This window comes from Capra hircus, chromosome 25, assembly GCF_001704415.2.
Source record: "Capra hircus breed San Clemente chromosome 25, ASM170441v1, whole genome shotgun sequence".
Taxonomy (NCBI): Eukaryota; Metazoa; Chordata; class Mammalia; order Artiodactyla; family Bovidae; genus Capra; species Capra hircus.
Genome location: NC_030832.1, coordinates 39,826,533 through 39,850,634, shown reverse-complemented (window position 1 = coordinate 39,850,634; position 24,102 = coordinate 39,826,533). Strand labels below are relative to the sequence as shown.

General features: G+C 60.9%; 1 protein-coding gene across 3 annotated transcripts; it reads left to right on the top strand.

Annotated features, from left to right (window-relative positions):
- Positions 85–24,102, top strand: SLC29A4 (solute carrier family 29 member 4). 3 transcript variants are annotated; one of them, XM_018041019.1, is made up of 11 exons: positions 85–170; positions 11,740–11,921; positions 14,685–14,810; positions 15,093–15,206; positions 15,663–15,791; positions 18,255–18,329; positions 19,922–20,169; positions 20,847–20,982; positions 21,087–21,274; positions 21,911–22,151; positions 23,117–24,102. In XM_018041019.1, the coding sequence occupies exons 2-11, from the start codon at positions 11,750–11,752 to the stop codon at positions 23,257–23,259; spliced, it is 1,572 nt and encodes a 523-aa protein (XP_017896508.1). In that variant the 5' UTR covers positions 85–170; positions 11,740–11,749; the 3' UTR covers positions 23,260–24,102. The 3 variants fall into 3 exon arrangements, with proteins under 3 accessions (XP_017896508.1, XP_017896507.1, XP_017896506.1); XM_018041018.1 differs by lacking the exon at positions 85–170 and adding an exon at positions 8,242–8,291; XM_018041017.1 differs by lacking the exon at positions 85–170 and having other exon boundaries at positions 11,643–11,921.

Genomic DNA, 24,102 nt, shown 5'->3' with positions numbered 1-24,102 from the left:
TCCAACTCCCACCCACGGAAGCCAAACATTTCCCTGGTTACCCTGCTAATTTGCTCACAAGGCTCCTCTTGTAAATAGAGAGTACAAAGGCTCCTTCGCGCCGCGTGTCTGACGAGCAAATTCTGACTCCACGGGGGAGAGGCCTCAGAGAGAGCACAGCAAAGTCCCAGGTAAGCCCCAGGTGAGGCCAGGCGTGGGCCAGGTGTGGTCCAGGCGTGGCCAGGAGCGTCGGCCATTCAGGGCCATTTTCCTGCCACTCCCCAGAGCCTGGCTGGGAAAATTTGGGCCAGCCTGTGGCACGTGTTTCCTCATCTGATCTGTGAAATGGGCGTGTTGATGGCAAGGGACCCGGATGCAAGCCATCACGGGTGCTCCAGGAATCCAAAGATCTGGGAGTCTGGTCGCCCTGCCTGCCTTCCTCTGGGGTCAGCTTGGTGGCCCCAGGGTCCAGTGCCACTCTGTCCCCAACCCCAGTGGTAGCTGGTTCACCCAGACCCTTTTACTGACCGAGACCTTCTCCAAACCCAGCCCCGAGGCTCAGAGACGGGCTGACTCTTTGAGGCTTCTCAGCTTGGGCAAATGTTCGACCCTGGGCAAACGCCTTCCCTCCCCTGGGCCTCACCCCCATCTGTATACTCGGGAGTCCTCAAGCCTCCTTCAGAGGCCATGAGGGTCCAGTGACCCCCAGTGAGTGCTCAGGGTCACCCCCAACATGCCCAAGCCAGGGGGAGGCTCCGGGCTCAGGGGACAGTGGTGCCGAACCTTTGTGGGTGGATAGCAGTTGGCAGGATGGGGAGGGGTGTGTGGACGGGGGTGGAGGGAACTAGGTGGGCAAAAGCTTGGGCAAAGAGTCGCCTTGTTGTTGGGGGAGGGGAAGCCTCAGGAAATTGGGTGTGGCTGGAACCTCAAGGGAGGGGCTGTGGGGTGGGCGGGAGCGTCATGGCAGGTGGCTCAGAGCCGCAGGAGGCAGAGATCAGCGCTTGGGGTGCAGCAGCCAGCCCAGGGTCCGCCAAGGCTTCCATCCCCCACTGTCCTCAGTGGCTGTAATGAAGAGCTCTTCCAGCTAAAAGCTCCTGGAGCCTGGCCAACAGCTGCTGCCGCCCTGGCCAGCCTCCAGCAGGGCCCCAGGGAGCCTTTATGCCTGCTCGCTGCCTGGCCTGAGGTGTCCTGAGGGGCCGACCCCAAGATGCCACTGATGGCTTGGGGCCCTGGTCCCGGAAACCTGGCCCCCAGTGCGCCTCCCTCTGATCTCCAACCCCAGGGGTCTGGGGGGGCTCTGGGGAGCAGTGTGCCCCCACCCAGGACAGACAGGGGTGGCTGAGAAGGGACAACATCTGCCTGGCCTTGCTGTGTGACTTGAGCAAGGCAACTGGCCTCGCTGAGCCAGGCCCCTCCCCTCCTAGACTCACTGTGAGGATCTGAGCAATGACCTTGGCCCAGGACCGGCTCCTAACGCTGTCAGTGCCAACCTCCCCCGACCCCGCCAACCCTGTCCTGCTCAGCACCACACACACCATCCCTGCCCTCCTGGGAGAGAATCCTGGGGGTTTATTTATTCAAGTTGCCTTTTTAGCCCAGAGGGTTGGTTCTCATTTTCTCCAAGTTGACACTACGATGCTCAAAGGCAGAGCACAGCCAGGGATGAGCTGAAGGCGCGCATCCCAGCGTGTGATGCCTGCAAGGCTCGGGCGGGGGGTCCCGGCCGGCCCAGGGGGCCTTTCTGCCCAGGTCAGAAGCCTGGTGCCGGGGCCTACCCTGAGGTGACCGACACCACCCATGTCCTGGGGTCACTGTGAGCGTGGAATCCGGCTCGTGTATGGCGTGACTGTGCAAAGACACGCTGTTCCCTCACCCCCACCTCCCCACTGCCCCACTGGCTTCCCCAGCTCTCAAAGGGGGCTCCCGGGCCCCTGCACAAATTAGAGGAGGTGAGAGGGGAGGTGCCCCGGGGGGAGACCCTCGCCCCTCCACCGTCTGTGGAGGCCTGGCCCTGCCCAGCATGGCAGCTGGTGGGCCCGGGTCAGCGCCCAGCCTCTGTCCGGGGGGGCCTTCTGTCTGCCTCCCCCTCCCCAGCCCCTCTCACCGGTCTCTGCCTGACTCTCAGCTGCATGTCCCAGTCGATGGGAAGATTCTAATGGGCTTTAAGTTAATAAGTTGAAAATAAATTAGGTTTGGGCTCTGCAGGAAGCAGATGGACTGGAAGAGCCGTGGCTGGGGTGGGGCGGGGTGGGGAAGGGGAGTGGCGGGGCCCCTTCTCCCCCCGCCCAGCATCCCAGTGCATCACTGAAAATATTCTCAACATAAGGAAGAGGCGGAAGAATCATGCTGGGGCCCCCCAGCGGCCCCCCAGAGGAGCCTGCCTGGACCCCACTCTATTTCTGAGAGTACAACTCTCCACCCCCTCTCTACCCAGCGACCCACCTTCCTTCAACGCAGTCCAAAGCCAACTGCAGACACCGGGACACTTCGCCCCCACACCTGCAGAGCGGTAGCTAGAGGTCAATATTTGGGGATTTTTCAGACAAAATTTACCAACAGTGGAAGGCACGAATCTAAAGTGAACATTTGCGGAGTTTTGACAGATGGACATGTTGGATTAGCCAAATCTCTATCAAAATAGAGAGCATTGCTCACCCTGATGCCTCCCCCTCCCCAAGGGTAAGCCTCGACTGGATCACTGGGCGTTCATCTTGTCTGTTCTAGAATTTCATGTGAATGGAGCCGCACGACGGAGCTCTGCACCTGTCTTTCCTGTCCGTCTTTTCCATTCGGCATAACTGCTCCTGATGTCATCCGGTTACTGGGGGGAGCAGCAGCGTGCCCCTTTTCGCTCCTGAGTAGGAGCCCATGGCAGGGCTGGACCACAGCCTATTTAACCACCTTCCCTTGCAAGGCCCCGGACTGTTCGCAGTTTCTACTATTATGCATAAAATCTGTATCTGCCTTTTTGTGAACATTTATTTTCGAGATTACCTTGAGTCCGTCCCTCCCTCCAAAAAAACCAAGCCCACTCTGTAGCTGGAGGCGACAGGAAAATACCCCCATACACCGGCTGGTCTTTGGGTTGAGCACATCCCCGCAACACGGAGTCCCACTGGGGGGCCATGGTGGTCTAGGAGGCACCTACTCCCTGGGAAGGGATGGACGGTGAGTGGGCAGGCTTGGTAGCTGTTGTCACTGCAAAGGTGGGAGTTATTCTAAAACGTCCACCTTGGGCCCAAAGTGCGTCCCCCGAGATTCGTGCACAAGGGCACCCACCTGGAGGGCTGCTTAGATAGGCCACCAGCAGGAACAAACCCAAGAGCCTCCAGGAAAGCCATCACCCTAGGGAAAGATCAAATGTAGAGTATTGCCAACAAAACATGGTCTTGGGTCAAGCAAAATCTCAAAGTACCATTGTCAGGGGTAAACGATGTGGTTAAGAAATATTTAAGGGCACTTCCCTGGTGGTTCAGTGGCTGAGACTCGGTACTCCCAAGGCAGAGGGCCCCAGTTCGATCCCTAGTCAGGGAACTAAAAGATCCTACATGCTGCCACTGAGATCAAAGATACTGTATGTCTCAACTAAGACCTAAATATTTAAGGTAGTGGCTTGAAATGTTCTCAGTCAGATGAAAAGGCTTCTAAGAATCTTAAAAGCAGGCACCTCAGACGTTCTCTGTTAGACTAGAGAGCTTCTAAAAATTGTGGGGACCTTGTTCCTCAGCCCAGCACTGAGAGATGTGTGGGTGTGGCTTTTACCTATTAATAGTGGAACGGATTACAATTTGATACATAGGAAGCCCACAGCATTTTTTTTTTTTATATCAGACTGGGCTGAGCAGCTGAACCAAATCTCTGCTTCTGGGACAGAGCCCACTAGCCTACCCACCTTCCCACCCATTCGTGAGGTGTGGGGAAGGTTACAGAGTGGGCTCTGGGTGTTACCCCTGCAGACCCTGAGGGATCCTGGGAGAGTCAGTACGAGCAGGTCAGCTTTCAGGAAGCTCGCTCTGTCTGTCTCGCGAGCTGGGTCAGAGGGCACAGTGGGGGAGGCCAGGAGACCAGGGAGGAGGCCCTGGTAGCACTCCCCTGACAGGTGACTTTGCAGGGAGCTCTCGAGGCCACTGAGAGCAGCGCCCAGCGCTTGTCGAGCGCAAGCCGGGCAGGGGCCTTGGTCCCCGGCGGTGGCAGCCGCTGGCCACTTGGGCATGAAGCAGACCCCACCCCGGCCTCTCCCTGCGCCAGCTCGCGCCTTCACGAGCCTGGGTGACATAACAGGGGTGACGGTGGCCCCTCCCTCAGCCCCTGCCACAGCCCGTCACCTGCTTGTTCCAGGAGGCCTTGATTGGCTGCGTTTTTCAGCCTGGCAGATGGCGTTTCTCCAAGGGAAGGCTTCTCACAGGGATGGGAGGACAGGCATCGACGAGCAGGGTCTTTGCTGCCATCAGCGAGGTGGGGGTGTCGTCGGCAGTGACAGCGGGCCAGGCCCTGGGGCTCACCCAGCCCGGCACCCCCACAGAGAACACTTTCCTGGGTCCTGCCACTCACCCCCGAACCCTCAGGAGGCACAGCCAAAGACTCGGCTCTGACCCGATGGCTGGGGGCCTCTCTGGGCCTCAGTCTGCCCGCGGGTAGGATGGGGATGGCTCAGGGGTCCCCGGCACAGGGCAGCTGGCGGGGCGGGGGAAGGAGGTCTGTGAGTGTGCACTGAGGTCTCAGCAAGTGTCGGCGCCCCCTCCCTGGTGCAGCGTGTTGGGTATTTCACTCCTCACAATCGTCCTTCCAGTTCTCCTTTTCCAGGTGAGACCCAGAGAGGGGCGGTGCATGGCCTCAGGCCACACAGCAGGGAGGCTGAGCTCTCGCCAGCTCCTGAGGGCTGGGGGTCCCCGTGGGGGAAATGAAGTCTTCCTATCTTCCTCAGAGGGTGAAGCAAGGTCCTTGGGCATGAGACCCACGGCATGGTGCACAGCAAGGGCAGGGCAGAGGGTACAGCACGAGCCAGTGTATCAGTTATCACAGCCACAGCCATGCCGCGTAACAAACACCCTCCAGAGGCCAGCGGCGTAGACAGGAGGTGTGTGTGGGTTTCACATGAGCCCTACGGAGCTCGTGGCTGGACTGACCCTGAGGAAGGGTCCTGATATGGCAAGCTGTGGGAGTGGCCTGGCCCCACTCAATCCCGAGCCCTATTCAAATGCATCCGCCTCTCCCAGGCCCATTGGAGCCCCCACAACACAGCCCTGACCACCCCCACAATATCGCCAGCTCCTGCTAAGGTCCTCTGGACACGAGCAACATCAGTCACCCTCCCAGACCTTGGCCCTCATCTAAACCCTGACGTCGCTCCCCTGTCTTAGCAAACTGAAACTTTTCTTAGCAAATAGAAAAGGCAGGGGACTTTCCTGAAGAGCCAGTGGTTAGGACTCCGGGGTTCCACCCACAGGGAACCTGGTCAGGGAACTAAGATCCTGCGTGCCCTGCAGCATAACCAAAAAAAAAGTCAGAAATATAAAGATGGTGATGCCTCTCCAGTCCCCACACTCAGTGGCGACTACGGTTTAACATCTTGCTGAGTCTCCTTCTAGTCTTTCCTCTACGCAGAATACATATACTGTGTGCAAACCGTGTATCGGGCTTGTCCAAATAATGTGAAAAAATTCAGTGTACAAGAGGGGACGGTAAAAAAAATCAGTGTCCTTTCTCTGATCCCGCCCCCACCATCTCCTTTCTCAGAAGCAATCGCTATTTGGTAATATTTTATTATGGTGTTATGCTGATATTCACAGGTGAGGCTCGCCTATTATTTTATTAGAGAACCGTGTTCTTCAGGTTTACCAGGCTCTTTCTTTTCTCCTGTGCTCTGAAAGGATGACGTCGCACTGTGGCTCTCCTTTCTTTAAAAGTTGGGTAGAAAAAAAAAAAAAAAGTTGGGTAGAATTCCGTAATTTTGTGAAACTGCCCACACCTGGGGTTTGGGAGCAGAGAAGACATAGTTCTTTAACAAAATTCTCTATTTCTTCTCCAGTAAATGTTCTATTTAGATCTGATTTCTCATTTGATGGCAGCTTGTCTGCTCATGTTTATTTTCCCGGAAAATCATTTTATCCAGTTTTTCTAATTTGGGCCACAAAGTGCCAAGTATCTTTTGTATTTCTTCCCACTTCCTGTTTATATGTCATCTGCTTTCACATGGCCAGTTTCCACACTAAACGGTACGTCCTAGTGGTGACAAATTATTCCACTAGTTTTCCTGTCTTTTTTTCAAATGTAACAATCATGTCATCTGTCTTCTCCCCATGATGAATAGTCCTCGTCTTCTCTTCTTGGATAACGAGACTATTTGCAATGTCTGGCTATTATGGCGAATGTTTTTGTTTAGAAAGCCTTTTCTGTATTTTTAGAATTATTTCCTTGGGCTAGATTTTCCAAATTAAAGGCATCTTTTTCAAGGCAATTTACTTTCTGGGAGGATTGTTCCAATTCACATACCCCTACCCCAGGAATCTAGGCTTAAAAACCTCCTCCGACTAAAACACTCCAGGGACTTTCCTGGCAGTCCGGCGGTTAGGACTCCTTGCTTCCACTGCAGGGGATGTGAGTTTGATACCTGATCAGGAACTAAGATCCCACATGCTGCTCAGTGTGGCCGAAATAAAGAAATAAGACACGCCAGGGGCTCCAACAGAACCCCCGCTCAGGCTGGTTTCTGCCCTCTGCCCCTCTTCTTCCCCCCGAGTGGCTTCTCACTTTCTCTGTTCCAGGTACACTGATCTTCTTTCTGTTCTTGAATAGAATGAGGTTTTCTGGCCTCGGGCTGTGCACTGGCTGTTCCCTCTGCCCAGAGCACCCTTCCCGCAAACCTCGCCCCCAGAGGCAAGTCTCTCCCACCCAGTGTCACCTTCTCAGAGCGGCCTTCACTGACCTCTAGACAATGACGCCCACCCACCCCCGTAGGCACATGCCGCTGTCTCCCCCACCACTGTCTCTCTGTCTTCCAGGCATTTGGAGCTTCCAGAAATGATTGCACTTGCTTATTGCCTGTGAAACCCCATGGAGGCAGGGACCCTGATGGGTTCCCTGCACCTGGAACAATGTCTCACAGGCACCAAATAATTTTTCCTTGCACCAGGGCAGCTCCATCAGGGCCTCCTACATTGGCCCTTTCAAAGCTCGAGAGCCCTGGGAGACACCAGGCTCATTAACTCTGAGATTAAGGACTTTGAACAACTGGCCCTCTCTCCCAGCCCACCCTCTGCTCACCAGAGGTGAGTCACCAGACAGGAGGAGAGGCTAGTCTGGTGTGGAGTGAGGGAATGGCATCCAGGTAGGAACTTGGCATGGTCTCTGCCAGGCACCTGTGTGGATCCCTCCTGGGGGGCTCAGCCCTGAGTCGAGGGCTTCCCACGGGCAGGTTCATCCACCTCCCACATCTCCTCCCCTTGAGGTTGGACTCCTCTCCTGACAAGGAATTTTCCCTCCCTTCTCCCGGCATGGTGGGCTCCTCCCAGGTCACAAATGAGCAAACCAAGGCTCCCAGAGAGGTGCGCACAGGGACCAACAGCCCTGGGGGGGTTGTAAGTCCATCCACCTGGGAGGAAACTGAGGCTCCGAGATGGGAAGCCGCCTCCGCAGCGTCTGATCCCAAGCAAGCGAGCAGGAGGACCCCAGGGCAGGAGTGGGGACGGAGGCTGCAGAAGCCCCTAGACCTGCTTGGAATGCACAGGGCCTCCTGCTCGCGGACTCCTACTCATCAAAACTTGCATCTGGTCACCGGGTGACCTGTCCCACCCACTCTTCAAGCACCACAGGCCTCCCACGTGAGGGGACCCAAGCTGGGGTGGTGAAGGGGGAAGAGGGGATGGGGAGCGGAGTGGGCCTGGGCACCCAGGCAGGGAGGTGGGCATGGGCAGTGGTAGATCAGCCACAGGTCACCCCGAGGTCGCCGGGGCGGGGGTGCCCCCAGACCTCAGTCTCCGCCCCTCCGCGTCCCCGCGGGCTCGGAGGGCGTGGGGGAGGGAGGAGGGGAAGGGGCGGGGCTCCGTGCGGGGGGCGGGCCGGGGCGGAGCGCGGGGTCCCCCGCTGTGCTCGCCGCGGCCGCTGCGCCCCCGGACACGCTCGCCGACCCGGGGGCCGGCGGACCGGGACCCGCGGAGGACGCCGGCCGCGCCGGGCCCGAGGCGGGGTGCGGGGAGCCGGACGCAGCGGGCTGGGGCGCGGGCGCCCAGGGGTCCCGGCGCGGGGGCGTCGGGCGCGGGCGGGGCCGGGCGCCCCGAGGACCCCCCCCCACCCCCAGACCCGACCGGACCGAGGTAAGCGGCCATCGCGAGGGCGGCGGGCTGGGCGCGGGCCGGCCGGGACGCAGGGACCTGTCGGAGCCTTTGTCTGAGGCGCGCGCGGCCCGGCTCCGTGCTTCCCCCCCACTCCGCGCCGGCTCCGGCCGCCGAGTCCAGGGGCGCGGACAACGGGCACCCCGGGCACCCCGGGCACCCCGGGACCCTCATCCTCCCACCTCATCCCGGGATGAGCGGGCTCCCACGCGCACCCTGTCCAGCCTCCGGACCGGGCCAACCCGCCACCAGCCCCTCTACGAGCGCAGGACCCAGACCCGGGAAGCGGAGAGTGGCCGGCGGCTCCAGGCCCTGCCCGGCCGGGCGCCACCCCCTCCCCGGGCACATCCCAGCATCCTTCCAGCTGAAGTTCCTCCCTGGAAGTTCCTCCGCCCTACCGCGCCCCTACCCCTGCCCGCCCCCTCCCAGCTCTTAGGAGAGCGGCTGAAAGAGGTGGGGCCTGCGCCCAGAGGTCACCTCCCAGGGGTCCTACCGTCTGTCCTTCGCCCAGGAGCGCCGGCCTGCGAAGCGACTGCGTTGCTGTGGGGCTGGTCTCGCCGAGGGAGCCGGGGCTGGGGGCACTGCAGCACCAAGGCCAGGGGCCAGGGGCGGGGCCAGGCACCCCGGACCGGCTGGCGCCTGTGGCCGGTTGGCCAATGCATTTGCGCCAGCCTCCTACCCTGCTCCAGGTAGGGGGTGGCCCGAGGGCCTGGAAACCCACTTTCCTGTGGGCAGAACCACCAGGGAGAACTTTGGGCCAGTCTGGAAGGCTTGGCTGCGGAAAGAGCAGTAGAGAACTCACAGGCTGGCTCAGATACGGGGTCCGGGTCCAGGGCCATGCAAGGGCGTCCAGCTAGCCAGGGCCAGGGGCTCACAGGAGCCTGAGGCCCCAGGGAGACTAGCCGGCTGGCCTTCCAAGCAGATCCCAGGCTCCCTGTGCCCTCTGGCTGGAGCGCAGCCCCTGAGGGGGGTCGGCCTGGCCTTGGGGTTCACACACCCAGAGCCTTCACAGTGCCCTGGGGGCACAGTTAGAACTCAGTTGCCTCTGAAATGGGGGGAGCCAAAGGCTGTCGGCCTGGCAGGGCTCCAGAACACGCTGTGTGGCCCCTGGACCTGGCTCTCTGTGCCTCAGCCTCTCTTTCTGCGAAGCGGGGGCCTTCAGGTCTGCTGGGGTGTGGAGAAGACCCCTGTGCCCCTGTGCCTGTCCATAAAGTTTAATTAAAGCGGGACCCAAGGAGGAGGGGCCGGGGGAAGAGCTAGGCTCAGGCCTGCCTCTGTGGGGTGGAGCTGGGCGTGGGGGGGTCTGGGGGGACGGCTTGGAGACTTGCAGCCCAGGAGAGGGAGGGGCAGCCCCCTCCAGCCAACCCCCCTTGCCCTGCCAACATGAGACGTCATATCGGGGGTCCTGGAGCCACTGAGCACCTCCCAGGAGGGGCCCTGGAGGAGCACAAGGGCACAGTGGCCCAGGCAATGTGAGTGGCGGCTGCCCGTCTCGCCTGCAGAGCGTCTGGGAGCAGCGGGGTGGCCTCCTGGCTCCATGCAGAGCACGTCCGCCTCCCGGGTGGTGTGGCTTCTCAGCCAGGCTGAAACCTCAGCACAGAGGCCGGGCGTGTCCCGGGCGCCACCTCTGTCTCAGGAACACAGGCCAGGGGGTCGGAAGCGGACATCCTCCATGGCTGGAGGGAGAGGTGCTCGTCGTTGCAGACCCTGTCCTGGGCCCACCTGGGAGGCTGGGTGGCTGGGGGACCCAGGGTGTCCAAGCCTCCAGGGCAAGACCCTGCCCAGGGCCACAGCCTTTCACTCCCAGACTGAGCTCCATCCTGAGTCCTGTTCGGCTCCCCAGCTCCGGATGTGGCAGGAGGTCCAGGGCTGAGCCTGGAGGGGGGTCACGCCTGGCTTCCCAGGTCCCCCCACACACATTGCTCCTGGGTGCCCATCCAGCCGGCAGGGACAGAATTTCCCCAAGACCCACCTGGAAGCAAAGAAGGCTCCAGACTCTGAGACCCCAACTAAAACTCTCTATGGGGAGCAAAGAAGCAGGGGGAGCCCACCAGAGGCTGGGGAGCAGGTAGGCAGGCGGGGCTGCTGGAGGAAAGGAGATGAACCAGGCAGAGGCAGGGATGGGCGTGGCTATGGGCCAAGCTCAGAGAGAGTAAGAGCAGCTGTGGGCACATGGGGTCCCTGGGGGAGCGGTCCCTCTCCCCGCTGCTTCTGTGGGTGCCCTGACCCATGCTCCAGGGGGAGGGAATCAGGAAGTAGGGGCGCCACACTCAGTGCCCGATGCTGCCACGTCCCATCTCTGTCTCCGGTTCCCTACAATGAGTGTGTATCCTCTTCACAATCAGATAAATGATTAAAGGTTGTTACAAAAACAAACTGGTCAGTATTTTAGGGAAAAAAGCTAGACACCGAACTTCTCCAATGGTGCTGGAGAAGACTCTTGAGAGTCCCTTGGACAGCAAGGAGTTCAAACCAGTCCATCCTAAAGGAAATCAGTCTTGAATATTCTTTGGAAGGACTGACGCTGAAGCTGAAACTCCAATCCTTTGGCCACCTAATGGGAAGAACCGACTGATTGGAAAAGACCCTGATGCTGGGAAAGATTGAAGGCGGGAGGAAAAGGGGGCGACAGAGAATGAGATGGTTGGCTGGCATCACCGATGCGATGGACATGAGTTTGAACAAACTCTGGGAGATGGTGAAGGACAGGGGAGCCTGGCATGCTGCAGTCCATGGGGTCACAAAGAGTCGGACTCGACTGAGCGGCTGAACAACAACGTCCGTTGAGGATCAGTTAGCTCCTTTCCTCCAAAGATACAGATTTGAACTGAGGCAAGAGCCAGAGAGGAAGGACTTCCCGCCACCCCACGGGGCTGGCCCCACAGCTGCCTGTGAGACTGGGGTGGCGGGACAGAGGAGCTGTTCACCCAGGAACGTTCATTTTCATCGGCCATCAAGTGAGTGGATGTTGGAACCTCCTCCCAGAAGGCAGTGGTTCATGGGACACTCGAGCGCCGCACTCAAACCACCCCTCCCCCACCACCGCATCTGTTTCCCTCTCAACCGTACCCGCCGCTGCCGCCCTCATGCAGTCCTCCAGTCTTGTTCCCTGCTGCAGCCAGGGAGCATCTTAAGACACAAGTTACGTGACATCACGTGTCCGCTTAGGTTTGTGTCCAGCGCACTGTTTCAAGATGGGCGGGATAAGGACTCTGCAGTTTCAGTACTGAGGGCCCAGGTTCAGTCCCTGGGTGGGGAGCTAAGATCACATAAGCCATGTGGCATGGCAAAAAAAGGAAAGAGAGAGAAAAAAAAAGAGAGATGAATAGAGAGGACAGATGGCCCTGGGGGGCGCGGGCCTGGCAGCAGGGCAGTGGGGCAGTGGTCCTCTCCTGGGCTCCCCATCCGGCCTCCTTTGCTTTCTCTGCAGAGCGGCCACCATGGGCTCGGTGGGTAGCCAGCGCCCCCGGGAGGCCAGCATGGCGAGCACGCCGCACGGGAGCGTGGTGATGAGCTTCAGCTTCGACAGCGGCCACCTGGAGGAGGCGGCGGCCGGGGCCACCCAGGCCCAGGGCGGTAGGACCAGGAGCATCCCGATTTTCACGGACTCTGGTGAGTGAGGGGCAGCGGAGGGTCAGCGTTGGGAGTCCTCCCAAGCCTTCCTAGGATGGGGAGCCTCGGTGGGGGGGATCACTGAGTCCGGGGGGTGCACTGGTCAGGATGGATTAGACCTGCTGCAGTGACAGAGGAGCCCACGGTCCCAGTGTCTTCACCAGCGCCGTGTGTCCAGGCGTGTTCAGGGAAGCCTCCGTCTTAATGTGGGCTTCCACGGGGGCAGGTGCACTGACCCGTGTGTAGACTTCTGTCTGCAGGCGACGTGTGTTGTGTTGGCCACGTTCATTAGCCAGAGCCAGCCTTGCTTCACTTCAGCGCAGTACCCAAAAAGACTGATGTGAGATGCCAGGAGCCTGTTTACTCCCTGAATGTGTGTCCTAGGGCAAAGACCTCAAGCTCTCTGAGCCTCGGGGTCCCTCGGTGGAGGAAATAGGCAGAGTTGCAGAGTGGGCAGCATGCGGGTCTGGAGGAGGCAGATTTGGGTTCCAAAGAGCTCCCGTCTCTTTGTCTGCTCAGGGACCTTAGGCAAGTCATGAAAACACACTAACCCTTTCCCCAGAGGCTGCAAAGTCCTGGTGTGTTGATGTTCACACCTCTTCTTTGCTCCCCAAAACTTAAATACTGAGATGCAGAGTTAACTGTTACAAGCACACCTTATGTTGGATGATACAGGGGTGAGAAGGTGAATAAAATAAGAGCATTTGACTACTGTAGCCTGCCAGGCTCCTCTGTCCATGGAATTCTCCAGGCACGAACACTGGAGTGGGCAGCCATTCTCTTCTCCAGGGGATCTTCCCGACCCAGGAATCGAACCCAGGTCTCCCACGTTGCAGACGGCTTTACCGTCTGCGCCACCAGGGAAGCCCTAACACGCATACACACACGTGCTCAGATCAGAATGAGGAAGAAATGCCTGAGCAGCCAGTCCTTCTGTCTGCCTAGTCACACGACAGTAGCCGGTATTTATAACTCCTTTCTCCCACCCCCCACCCCATATTCCCTGTGCCCTCCAGCAGCACCTTAGCCGGTCAGGGCTCTTTTCCTGAAGGCTCTGGAGCGCTAGCAGTCCTGCTAGACTTGGGTTGGTGTCGTTTTCCATGGACTGTATCACGTAGAGCGGACATCCTGAGAGAGGCCGTAAGGAGTCTCCCGTCTTCCAGACCCACACATCTGGGAGCACCCGGATGTCCCTGACGGTCAGGATCAGCCCCCCTGCCCCTAGTGGGCACAGCAGTTCTGTCCTCTGCAGGATCACTGTGTCTTGGGGTGGAGCCATCCCGCCCTTTAGAAGGAAGCCCCCTGCGCCAGTGGAGCCTGGAGACATGGGGTGGGGAGCGAGCGTTCTGCTGTTGTTCAGTCCCTCAGTCGTGTCCGGCTCTTTGCGACCCCATGGACTTCAGCACACCAGGTTTCCCTGTCTTTCATCATCTCTCAGAGTCTGCTCAAACTCATGTCCATCAAGTCAGTGATACCATCCAACCATCTCATCCTCTGTCGCCGCCTTCTCTTCCTTCCCTCAATCTTTCCCAACATCAGGGTCTTTTCCAGTGAGTCAGCTCTTTGTATCAGATGGTCAAAGGATTGGAGCTTCAGCTTCCGCATCAGTCCGTCCAATGAATATTCAGGACTGATTTCCTTTAGGATTGGCTGGTTTGATCTCCTTGCAGTCCCAGGGGCTCTCAAAACTCTTTCCAGCACTGCAGTTTGACAGCATCAATATTACTAGTTAGGGGACCTCTGCAGGTTGTAGTGATTCCGCCTGCTCTAACTTCCACCGTGGTTCGTGGGTATGAGAACGCTAACTCTAGGAGAACCAGCCCCATATATTGGACACGGACTTAGAGTGTAGACAGCCTCCCAGAGAACACTGTCTCAGCCCCACTAGTTCTTGACCCCAGCTGGCCCTGTACTGAGTCCGCAAAAAGCCATTTCAGCGTTCTGTCCAGCTAGGCGCTTCGGTGGCCATGATGATGAGGGTTACGGAGGCAGAGAGGGTCGTGGAGGCGGTGGTGAGGGTCAGGGAGGTCGTGAGGGTCGCGGAGGCGGCGGGGGTCCGGGAGGCGGCGGGGGTCGCGGAGGTGGTCAGGGGTCGCGGAGGCGGCGGGGGTCGGGAGGCGGTGGCCTCTTGGTGCTGGGCGGCAGTGTGGTGAGGGCTGCTCTGGCCTGGCGTGGGTGGTTGTGGATCTGGTGGCTGCGATGGTGATGACTCGGGTGGCAGTGGCCGTGAGGGTGGACAGTGGCCCGGTGACCGTGGCCCTGGCTCTAGTGGCTGTGAGGTGATGCCAGCAGCCGTGATGCACAGCTGGCTCTGCCAGCCTCGGCCCTGGGATGGACGGCAGCCATGGCGACTGCCGCCCGGGTGAGGAGGGACCACTGTATGGTGATGGTGGTGGTGGTGGTCCGATGGTGGCAGCAACCACGGAGTTTTGTGACTTTCGATACTGGCCATGCTGGCAGGGGTGTGGGCAGCCACGGCCACAGGGATGGAGAGTGCCCACCGTCGGCGTGGCTTCAGGGGCTGAATGTGGCAGGCGTGGCCATGCTGATGGCGGTCACGGTGGCGGCTTCGGTGGCAGGGACACCGGATGGTGGGATGCCGCGTCTGTGGTTCGGTGACACTGAGTGGCTACGGCTGTGCTGGTCACGGAGGGGGGTGGTGTGGTTCACCGTGCCTGTGGCGGCGGCCTGCAGCCCAGCCTGGTGGCCACTGCCACGCACGGGCCTGTCCGCCTCTCGCCCGACGTCTGGGTTTGTCGGCAGAGGAGCCGGTGCCTGACGACCGCTACCACGCCATCTACTTCGCGATGCTGCTGGCTGGCGTGGGCTTCCTGCTGCCCTACAACAGCTTCATCACCGATGTGGACTACCTGCATCACAAGTACCCAGGTGGGCCCCAGCTGCACCCTGCCATCCCCGGTGCCCTGCTCGCTCGGCTCCGGCCTGCTGCCTCCAGAAACCCTCTGGCAGCACCCTGCTCCGGGGGCCCATTGTCTTCAAACTCTAGCTCGGCTGTGAATTGCTGTGTGACCCCAGGGCAGCCCCTCGCCCTCTCTGGGTCGTTAGCCCCTTTGGGGCAGAGGGAGGAGGCAGTGCTCTGTGGGGGCAGGTGCAGTGGGCGGGGCTCCTTTGAGCCCCGGCTGCCCCCTCAGCGCCCCCCACCACCCACAGGAACCTCGATTGTGTTTGACATGAGCCTCACCTACATCCTGGTGGCGCTGGTGGCCGTGCTCCTGAACAACGCGCTGGTGGAGAGGCTGAGCTTGCACACGAGGATCACCGCAGGTACGCTGCCCGCTGCCCACCGGCTCCCAGCCTCCCCTCTGGCCACCACGCGCCCCTCCATTCCCTGCGCCTCACTCTCCTTGTCAGTCAGATGGGTGCGCCTCCTCCTAGGAAAGGAAAACCAGGCTGGGCTCGTGGGGTGCAGCACATGCCGGCATGATGCCCGTACCTGGGGAGGCTGCTGTGTGCCCCACATGTGTCCTGGGGCCCTTGCTCTCCCCTGCTTTTTCTCTACCATTTGTCTCCATGGTAACATTCAGCTTCAAAGTCCAGCTCAAAAGGCGCCTCCTCCAGGAAGTCTTCCAGGTGCCCCTCTGAGACCTCTAAGATGTCCTGCCCTCCCAGTCCTAAGGGGAACAGCAGAGAGAGAGCAGTCGGACCTGGCCCTGTGTGGGGGTGAGGGGGCTCCCCCAGCCCACTGCTCACTGCTCTCCGCTCTGGCCTCTCCCCACCCAGGTTACCTGTTAGCCTTGGGCCCCCTCCTCTTTATCAGCATCTGCGACGTTTGGCTGCAGCTCTTCTCTAGGGACCAGGCTTACGCCATCAACTTGGCCGCTGTGGGCACCGTGGCCTTCGGCTGCACAGGTAGGGCCAGGGGGCTGAGGTGGGTTGAGTTGTGTGCTGGGGGAGTGTTATACAGGGTGAGCCAGGCTCAGGGCTGGTGTGTGTTCACATGCACACGGGTGTGTCCACTTTCACACATCACACACTGCACACCCACAGGGCTGTGTGCGCTGGGCACGCAGTGTCGGAGCACCCGTGCCGCGCACATGTCCACACGCCCAAGTCTTATGTGGGCATTAAGGCACCTCCCTGGTTTTCTCAGGCATCAGCTGTGCTTCACAAACTCTCAGGCATATATTTCCGTGTCAGTGTTTCTCTTGGGCAGTAGCTTTCCAATTTTTTTTTAAAAAAACCTTTTTATTTTGAAACTATTTCACACTTGTGAAAAGTTGCAAGAATAATATAATGAGTTCGCATATACCTTTCACCTTATTGTTGTTCAGTCGCTAAGTCACGTCCAACTCTTTGCGATCCCGTTGAGGGCAGCAGGCCAGGCTTCCCTGCCCTTCACTGTCACCTCGATTCACCAGTCGTTAATATTTTGCCACAAATGCTTTCTTTCCTTCTCTGGCTTTCTCTGTCTCTGCCCACTTCTAAAGTAGCTGTATGTATAAATTTCCCCATTCAGTTCAGTTCAGTCGCTGAGTCGTGTCCAACTCTTTGCAACCCCATGAATCGTAGCACGCCAGGCCTCCCTGTCCATCACCAACTCCCAGAGTTCACCCAAACTCACGTCCATCGAGTCGGTGATGCCATCCAGCCATCTCATCCTCTGTCGTCCCCTTCTCCTCCTGCCCCCAATCCCTCCCAGCATCAGGGTCTTTTCCAATGAGTCAACTCTTCGCGTGAGGTGGCCAAAGTACTGGAGTTTCAGCTTTAGCATCATTCCTTCCAAAGAAATCCCAGGGCTGATCTCCTTCAGAATGGACTGGTTGGATCTCCTTGCAGTCCAAGGGACTCTTAAGAGTCTTCTCCAACACCACAGTTCCAAAGCATCAATTCTTCGGCGCTCAGCTTTCTTCACATTCCAACTCTCACATCCATACATGACCACTGGAAAAACCATAGCCTTGACTAGACAGACCTTTGTTGGCAAAGTAGTGTCTCTGCTTTTGGATATGCTATCTAGGTTGGTCATAACTTTCCTTCCAAGGAGTAAGCGTCTTTTAATTTCATGGCTGCAATCACCGTACATATATATAAATGTAAAATAATGAACATTTTCTCTTTAAACCATTCAGGAGTTACTCCAGACATCATCACACTTTTTGCCATAATACTAACAGTTCAGGGTGTTTCACTATAGTAACAGTTAAACCTAAGACGTTTCCCCTAGAACCATGTCTACAATTGCCCAAATCAGGACACTGCACACTGACACCACACTGTCATCGAATCTATAACCCATGTTCAGATTTCACAGGCCGTCCCTATAATGTCCTCTATAAGTTTTGTCTTTCTGGCTCAGGACCACGTGCTGCATTACTGGTCTTTAATCCAAGTGGCCCTCAGTCTTCCTCTTTTACGGCAGCAACGTTTGCAAAGGTCCAGGCCAGTAGTTTTGTTGATCACGACTTCCATGAAGAAATGCATTTCACATTATGACTCAGCAAACGTGTGTGTGTGTTTATAAATGGAATCAAGGCTTTGTGAATCATATTCTCAATCCAGGTTTTGTACACAGGTCTGCTCTATTTTTAAAAAAATCCCGGTGACAACCACGAGATCCTAGGTTGCCAGTCCTGCTCGGGGGCTTCCTTCTAGACGTGGAGTCATTAGACTGTAGGGTATGAGCCAGGGTGGCTTTATCGTCCCCAGAAGCTGCTGCAGTTCTGTCTTCAAATATATATATACTTGCTTGCACCGGGTCTTAGTTGTGGTGGGTGGGTTCTCTTAATAGTTCCCTGACCAGGAATTGAACCCAGGCCCCCTGGATTGGGAGCGTGGAGTCTTAGCCACTGGACCACCAGGGAAGTCCCTGCACTTGTGTCTTATTGGTCAGGACGAGAGAGGTTATGCTTGGTAACAAATGAGCCCAGAAATCTCAGTGGCTTTGCAGAGCCAGTCTTACTCCTGACTCTTGCTACACATCCAGCCTGTCCCTGGGGTACCTTCCACACTCACTGGTACTGACGGTGGCGCTCCATTTGTAACACGTGGCCTTGTCTGTAGCTGCCCCTGAGGGGGAAAAAAGAAAAGACTGGAAGGCCAGGTGGGCTTTTCCTGCCTGGTCCCGGAGTGATGTGTGTCATTTCTGCTTGGCTTTCAGTGATCAGAGGAGGTGGGGGAGCCTGGCTCGCCCAGGGTGGGGACACGGAAGGCAGGCAGTGCTGTTCCCGCCACCCTGCACAGTGGCTGGGCCACATCCCTCTGCCCCCAGCGGTGTTCATGTCCTTTCCCCACCCCTGCCAATACAAGTGTTCTTGAACTTCTGAACAGGGGATAAGTGGTGTCTCACGGTTACCGCTTTCTCTCTCTCTCAAGTGCAGCAATCCAGCTTCTACGGGTACACAGGGATGCTGCCCAAGAGGTACACGCAGGGGGTGATGACAGGGGAGAGTGAGTATCTGCAGACCCCAGGAGTGGGCGCTGGGCCTTCTGGGCTCTGAGGCCCTCTCCCTGGGACTGAGGTGGGGCTCAGGAGCCCTGGGCACATGGGGCAGGGACGCCTGGCTGGAAGCAGGGGCGGGGCTCCCAGACGAGGAATGTGGCTGTGACAGGCATGGTCTCCTTGGTGTGCGGTCCTCCGGGATGTGAGGCAGAGGTGGGTCTAGAGTGTCTCGGAGCGCCTGTGTGAGGCATGCGTTTTGTGTCTGTGTGTGCATGTGTGTGCACATGTGTGGGGTCAGCCGATCCACACACGTGATGTCAAGTGCTGTCCCTCAGCACCAGGCTCTCCTCGCAGCCCCAGACCCGTGAGCCACCGCCGCTTGGCATCTCAGACTCACTACCCCAAGCCCACCGTGTCATTTCCCAGGGCCTCAGTGAACTGCACCCCCACACTCAAACCTGAAAGGTACTCAGCACCCCATCCTTCTGCAAGTTGTGTGGGCCTGCCTGCCTGCCCTCCGGCTGAGCCCTTCTCTCCAGCCCCCGGTCCAGGCAGCTGACCCCCTCATGCGGTGCCCCTCTTCCGCACAGCTGCAGCTCCACCCTCCACCCAGCCCCAAGCAGCAGGGGCCCCCAGGAAGGTACCTGGCCTGCTGTGACTCCCCACCTACTTGGTTCCAAGCCCACAACTTCCTTTCAGCTCCTCAAATAGAAACACGCAGAGCTCATGCCAGCCCCCTGCCAGGGATGCTCGCCCTGCCCTCTTCCCCCGCCTGTACCCCCAAATCCTGGTGTTCTATGTGACCTTGGGGTCTCTCCCCTCCAGCCTCATAAGGAAAGGGCCTGTGTACACCGTCCCCACTGTGTCCTCAGGGCGGGGCGGTACTAGGCACACAGCAGGCACTCCATCTATGCTTCCAGTGGGGCGGGAGGGGGTGTAAGCAGGCGGCGGGCTGGGGAGGGGCAGTCTGCGTGGACGTATCCTGTGGGCAAGTCTTAGGGTTGCGGTTTAGCTTGTGGGGCGGGGCCGAGCGGGAGGGCGGGGCCGAGCGGGAGGGCGGGGCCGAGCGGGAGGGCGGGGGCCGAGCGGGAGGGCGGGGCCGAGCGGGAGGGCGGGGCCGAGCGGGAGGGCGGGGGGGGGGGGGGGGGGGGGGGGGGGGCCGAGCGGGAGGGCGGGGCCGAGCGGGAGGGCGGGGCCGAGCGGGAGGGCGGGGCCCGAGCGGGAGGGCGGGGCCCGAGCGGGAGGGCGGGGCCCGAGCGGGAGGGCGGGGCCCGAGCGGGAGGGCGGGGCCCGAGCGGGAGGGCGGGGCCCGAGCGGGAGGGCGGGGCCCGAGCGGGAGGGCGGGGCCCGAGCGGGAGGGCGGGGCCCGAGCGGGAGGGCGGGGCCCGAGCGGGAGGGCGGGGCCCGAGCGGGAGGGCGGGGCCCGAGCGGGAGGGCGGGGCCCGAGCGGGAGGCGGGGCCCGAGCGGGAGGGCGGGGCCCGAGCGGGAGGGCGGGGCCCGAGCGGGAGGGCGGGGCCCGAGCGGGAGGGCGGGGCCCGAGCGGGAGGGCGGGGCCCGAGCGGGAGGGCGGGGGCGGGTGTCACGGCCCCTCCTCCGCAGGCACGGCGGGAGTGATGGTCTCGCTGAGCCGCATCCTCACCAAGCTGCTGCTGCCGGACGAGCGGGCCGGCACGCTCATCTTCTTCCTGGTCTCCGCGGGCCTGGAGCTGCTCTGCTTCCTGCTGCACCTGCTGGTGCGGGGCAGCCGCTTCGTGCTCTACCACACGGCGCGGCCCCGCCACTGCCGCCCGAGCCGCAGGGCCGGCTACCGCGTGCACCACGACGTGGCCGCCGAGGACGTGCACTTTGTAAGTCGATAGGTCGGGGTCTGGAGGCTCCAGGCACGGCCGCCACCCTGTCCCAGCTGCGGCTCCCCTCCCGCTGTCGTCTCAAGCTCCAACTCCTTCTGCGGCCTGAGGCCCTTTCTCACGGGCCGTCCTTCCTCACGTGGACCACGGTTCCAGTCCCCGGCGGCACACATGTCTGGGTCCTGAGCCCCCTCTGGCTATGACAGCCCACCCCTGAGGCCTTAACACTCCCCCCCCCCCGCCCACGCCGGCTGTGATGGACCACACCTGCGGCCTGAGGTCCGTGCAGAGCGGTCCTGGGGGCTGGGGCGCGCTTTGGTGGCGGCAGGGCCGCCTAGCCCGTAGAGGGCCCAGGGATGGCAGGTGTGGGGGCTAGGCACAGGGGCGCCGGGGAGCCGCCCAGGAGGAGGGCAGGGCAAGGGGAGCCAGAATGTTCTCTAAGGAGTTGTTCCCGCGAGTCGCCCTCACTGGGCCCTGGGCTGGGGACACAACAGTGAGCCAGAGGCCGGCCCACTTGGGGCCCCCCTGATGGTCAGGGAGGTTCCCCCAGATGGTTCTTGGCTGAGGCCTGACCCATGCGGCCGGAAGGGCGTGGGGGGTGGAGGGGAGCACAGACCCAGAGGCTCGGAGGCGGGAACCCGCACGCAAATCCCGTCCCCCTGCCGTCCTCCCTCCAGGAGCACCAGGGCCCATCGCTGGCCAACGGCGGGTCCCCGAAGGACAGCCCGGCCCACGAGGTGACGGGCGGGTGCGCCTACACGCGCTTCGACGTTCCTCGGCCAAGGATCAGGCGCAGCTGGCCCTCCTTCCGAGGTGGGCGGGCCGGGCCCGGCGTCGGGTCTGCGCGCGGGGCGGGGCGGCTGCTCCGGCGGGTGCCCCTGGACTCGCCGCCCTCTGACCCCGCCGGCCGCCCACAGCCCTGCTCCTGCACCGCTACGTGGTGGCCCGCATCATCTGGGCGGACATGCTCTCCATCGCCGTGACCTACTTCATCACGCTGTGCCTGTTCCCGGGTCTCGAGTCCGAGATCCGCCACTGCATCCTGGGCGAGTGGCTGCCCATCCTCCTGATGGCAGTGTTCAACCTCTCTGACTTCGTGGGCAAGGTGGGCGCCGCCCCGGGGGAGGGGAGGGCGCCCCCAGTTGAAGATGCACGTGGCTCCGGGTGGGGAGGGTGGGAGCGAGCCATGGACCAGACCAGGGGCAAGAGGAGGGGCAGGTGGCACTGGCCCCGGGCTCACTGGTGAGGGGTCTCTGGTAGCACAAGTGTGGACACACGCAAGGGGGCAGGAGCACCCAGAACTGGCTAGCCTGTCATTGGGCTTTTCTAGAGGAACACAAGGCTCAGAGAGGGAGAGCCATCTGCCTGCGGTCACACAGGGGGGAGGTCTGAGAAACTCCGAGCCAAGCTTAGGTAGCGGGTTCCAGCTGCCGCCGCTTCCTGCAAGGTGATGCAGGTGGGCCTGACTCCTTGGGCCGCCGTGTCCTTGTTTCCCAAATGGGGTCACGAGCTCACCTGGTGAGGGCGCTGTGAGAACTGACGCAGGACACGACTCGTGTTTAGCTGGGTGCCGAGCACACCGCAAGGCCTGTGTGTCGCCATAGTGAGGGGTTTGGTCGGTTTCCGGAGGCAAAAACGGGAAAGGACAGGGACACGGCCTGAGCCGGGAGTGTCCAGGGACAGGAGTGGGTCTGGAGAGGCGAGGGCAGAGACTGGGGCCCACAGGTCCGTCTCCCTGCAGATCCTGGCGGCGCTGCCCATGGACTGGCGGGGCACCCACCTGCTGGCCTGCTCCTGCCTCCGCGTGGTCTTCATCCCCCTCTTCATCCTCTGCGTCTATCCCAGCGGCACACCCGCCCTCCGCCACCCGGCCTGGCCCTGCGTCCTCTCCCTCCTCATGGGCATCAGCAATGGCTACTTTGGCAGCGTGCCCATGATCCTGGCGGCGGGCAAAGTGGGCCCCAAGCAGCGGGAGCTGGCAGGTAAGGCGCCCCCCTCGGCCCACTTGCCTGTGAGACTGTCCACCGCCAGGCAGGGAAACCCAGGCCCGTAGAAGTCAAGGCCACACCGGAAGCAGTTGTGTTTGGGTCCCAGCGACAAGTCAGCTCGCAGCGCATAGGCTGGGACATTCGTCAGCCCCCTTCCTCACCTGTCCCATGATGACTCCGTGAGCCTCTGCCGCGAGGCAGGCACTGTGCTAGGCTCCAGGGACACAGCAGCGATAGGCGCAGTCCCTGTGCTGATGGGGTTGACCATCCAGAGCCGACAGAGCACACAAAGACGCGCTGTGCTGGAGGAACGCAAAAGCAGCGATGGGACGGAGGAGTCGAGGTTGGGCCTCACGGTGGAAGCAGGGCGGTCTGGCAAGGCATCACCGGGGAGGCGGCTTGAACAGAGCCCTGGAGGAAGGTGTGAGGGGCCAGCCACGTGATGGTGCAAAGGAAGTGGCGGGACTAGCATGTGCAAAGGCCCCCGGGGGCCAGGGAGGTGGCGGGAAGAGGTGGGGGGAGCCTGGAAGGAAGCGCTGGTTCTGGGATCTGTTTTGACCGTAGGGCCTGAGAGCATGAGAAGGGGGCGGGGGTGTGGTCAAGAAGGACTCCCAAGTTTGGCCCTGTTTCCAAGGGCAGGAAGGCTGGACGGTTGTCAAGTGAGACAGAGAGGGGGCTGAGTGGGGAAGGGGCACTGGAGGTGGGTTCTGGTCAGGGTACCTGTGGGAAGCCCGGTGGACACTCCAGGTCATCCTTGAAAAGGTGGGAGGCTGGAGAGGAGGTGCAGGCCAGGCTGGGCCGCCCAGCACATTCCGTCAAGGTGGGGCAGCCCTTGGGCGGCAGGAGCTGGCTGTGGTCACCAAATCACCCCCCGAGGAGCAGGGCTTCGGCTCCAGCTCAGGCGGTGGCCCGCCACCCCCCAGGGCCCCCCACCCGCTGAGGCCCACTCCTGCCCGCAGGGAACACCATGACCGTGTCCTACATGACGGGGCTGACGCTGGGCTCGGCCGTGGCCTACTGCACCTACAGCCTCACGAGGGATGCCCACCGGAGCTGCCTGCGCCCCTCCGCTGCCAACGCCTCCTTCCTGGCCGGCCTCTGAGCCCCACCCGGGGAGGGCCGCCGGGACTCCCCCCATCCCTGCCTGTAGTGCCTGGGGGCGCCCAGCCGCCTCCCTGTGCTGAAGCCACCACCTTCTCCGGGCGATCTGGCCCCAGGGCTCTGCCTGGCTCTCGGACATGCTGCCCCGGGTGCAGCTGTGCTCCCGCTCCGTCTCACGCCTGCCCCCGCCCCCCACCCCTGTCTGGCGGGCCCTGCTCTGTGGGGTTACTCACAGCCGTCCCTGCCAGGGAGAGCAGACCGCCAGCCCGTGTCCCCTCCTGGGTCCGCTCTGAGGGCCCCACAGCCCTGACCCCACTGTCCGCGGCACCTCCTCCTCCACTGGGGACCCCGCTCCCACAGGCCTCCTCCCACACCCCTGCTACAAGGGAGCTGCAGCCTGGGTGCGCCCACCCCACGCCAGCACCACCCAGGCACCCTGGAACCCCCCTGACGCCACAGGCCTAGGGGTCTGTCTGCCCAGGGAGCCCGGTCGATCTCCCCGTTTCCTCCAGCCACCTATGGTACAGGAGGGGACAGTTTGAGAGCCACAAGCAGGGCCCATAGCCTGGCTGGAGTCACACCCCTGACCTAGGCCTTGAGCCCTGTCCAGCGAGGGACAGATGTGCCCAGGGGTCCCTGGCAAATAGAAGGGGGGCTGTCCCTCCAGAGCTCCAGGCTGGCTCAGCACCCCGAGCTGGGGGATTCCCCGGGCATCCTGCCAGCAGCGGGCTTCTCCAGGGGCAGGACAGGCGCCCTCCCACCCCTTCCGGGTCCCGTCCACCTGTCAGTCCACTGACTGTACCGCACTGGCCATTAAAGATGAAGGCAGAGCCTCTGCCCCACC

What these genes read in the sequence shown, in the direction of transcription:
- SLC29A4 (XM_018041017.1), top strand. Translation starts at nt 11,648, where the DNA reads ATGGCCCTGGGGGGCGCGGGCCTGGCAGCAGGGCAGTGGGGCAGTGGT. An exon ending in CCTGCATCACAAGTACCCAG is followed by an intron (nt 14,811 to 15,092) that starts GTGGGCCCCAGC and finishes CACCACCCACAG; the next exon opens with GAACCTCGATTGTGTTTGAC. An exon ending in CGTGGCCTTCGGCTGCACAG is followed by an intron (nt 15,792 to 18,254) that starts GTAGGGCCAGGG and finishes CTCTCTCTCAAG; the next exon opens with TGCAGCAATCCAGCTTCTAC.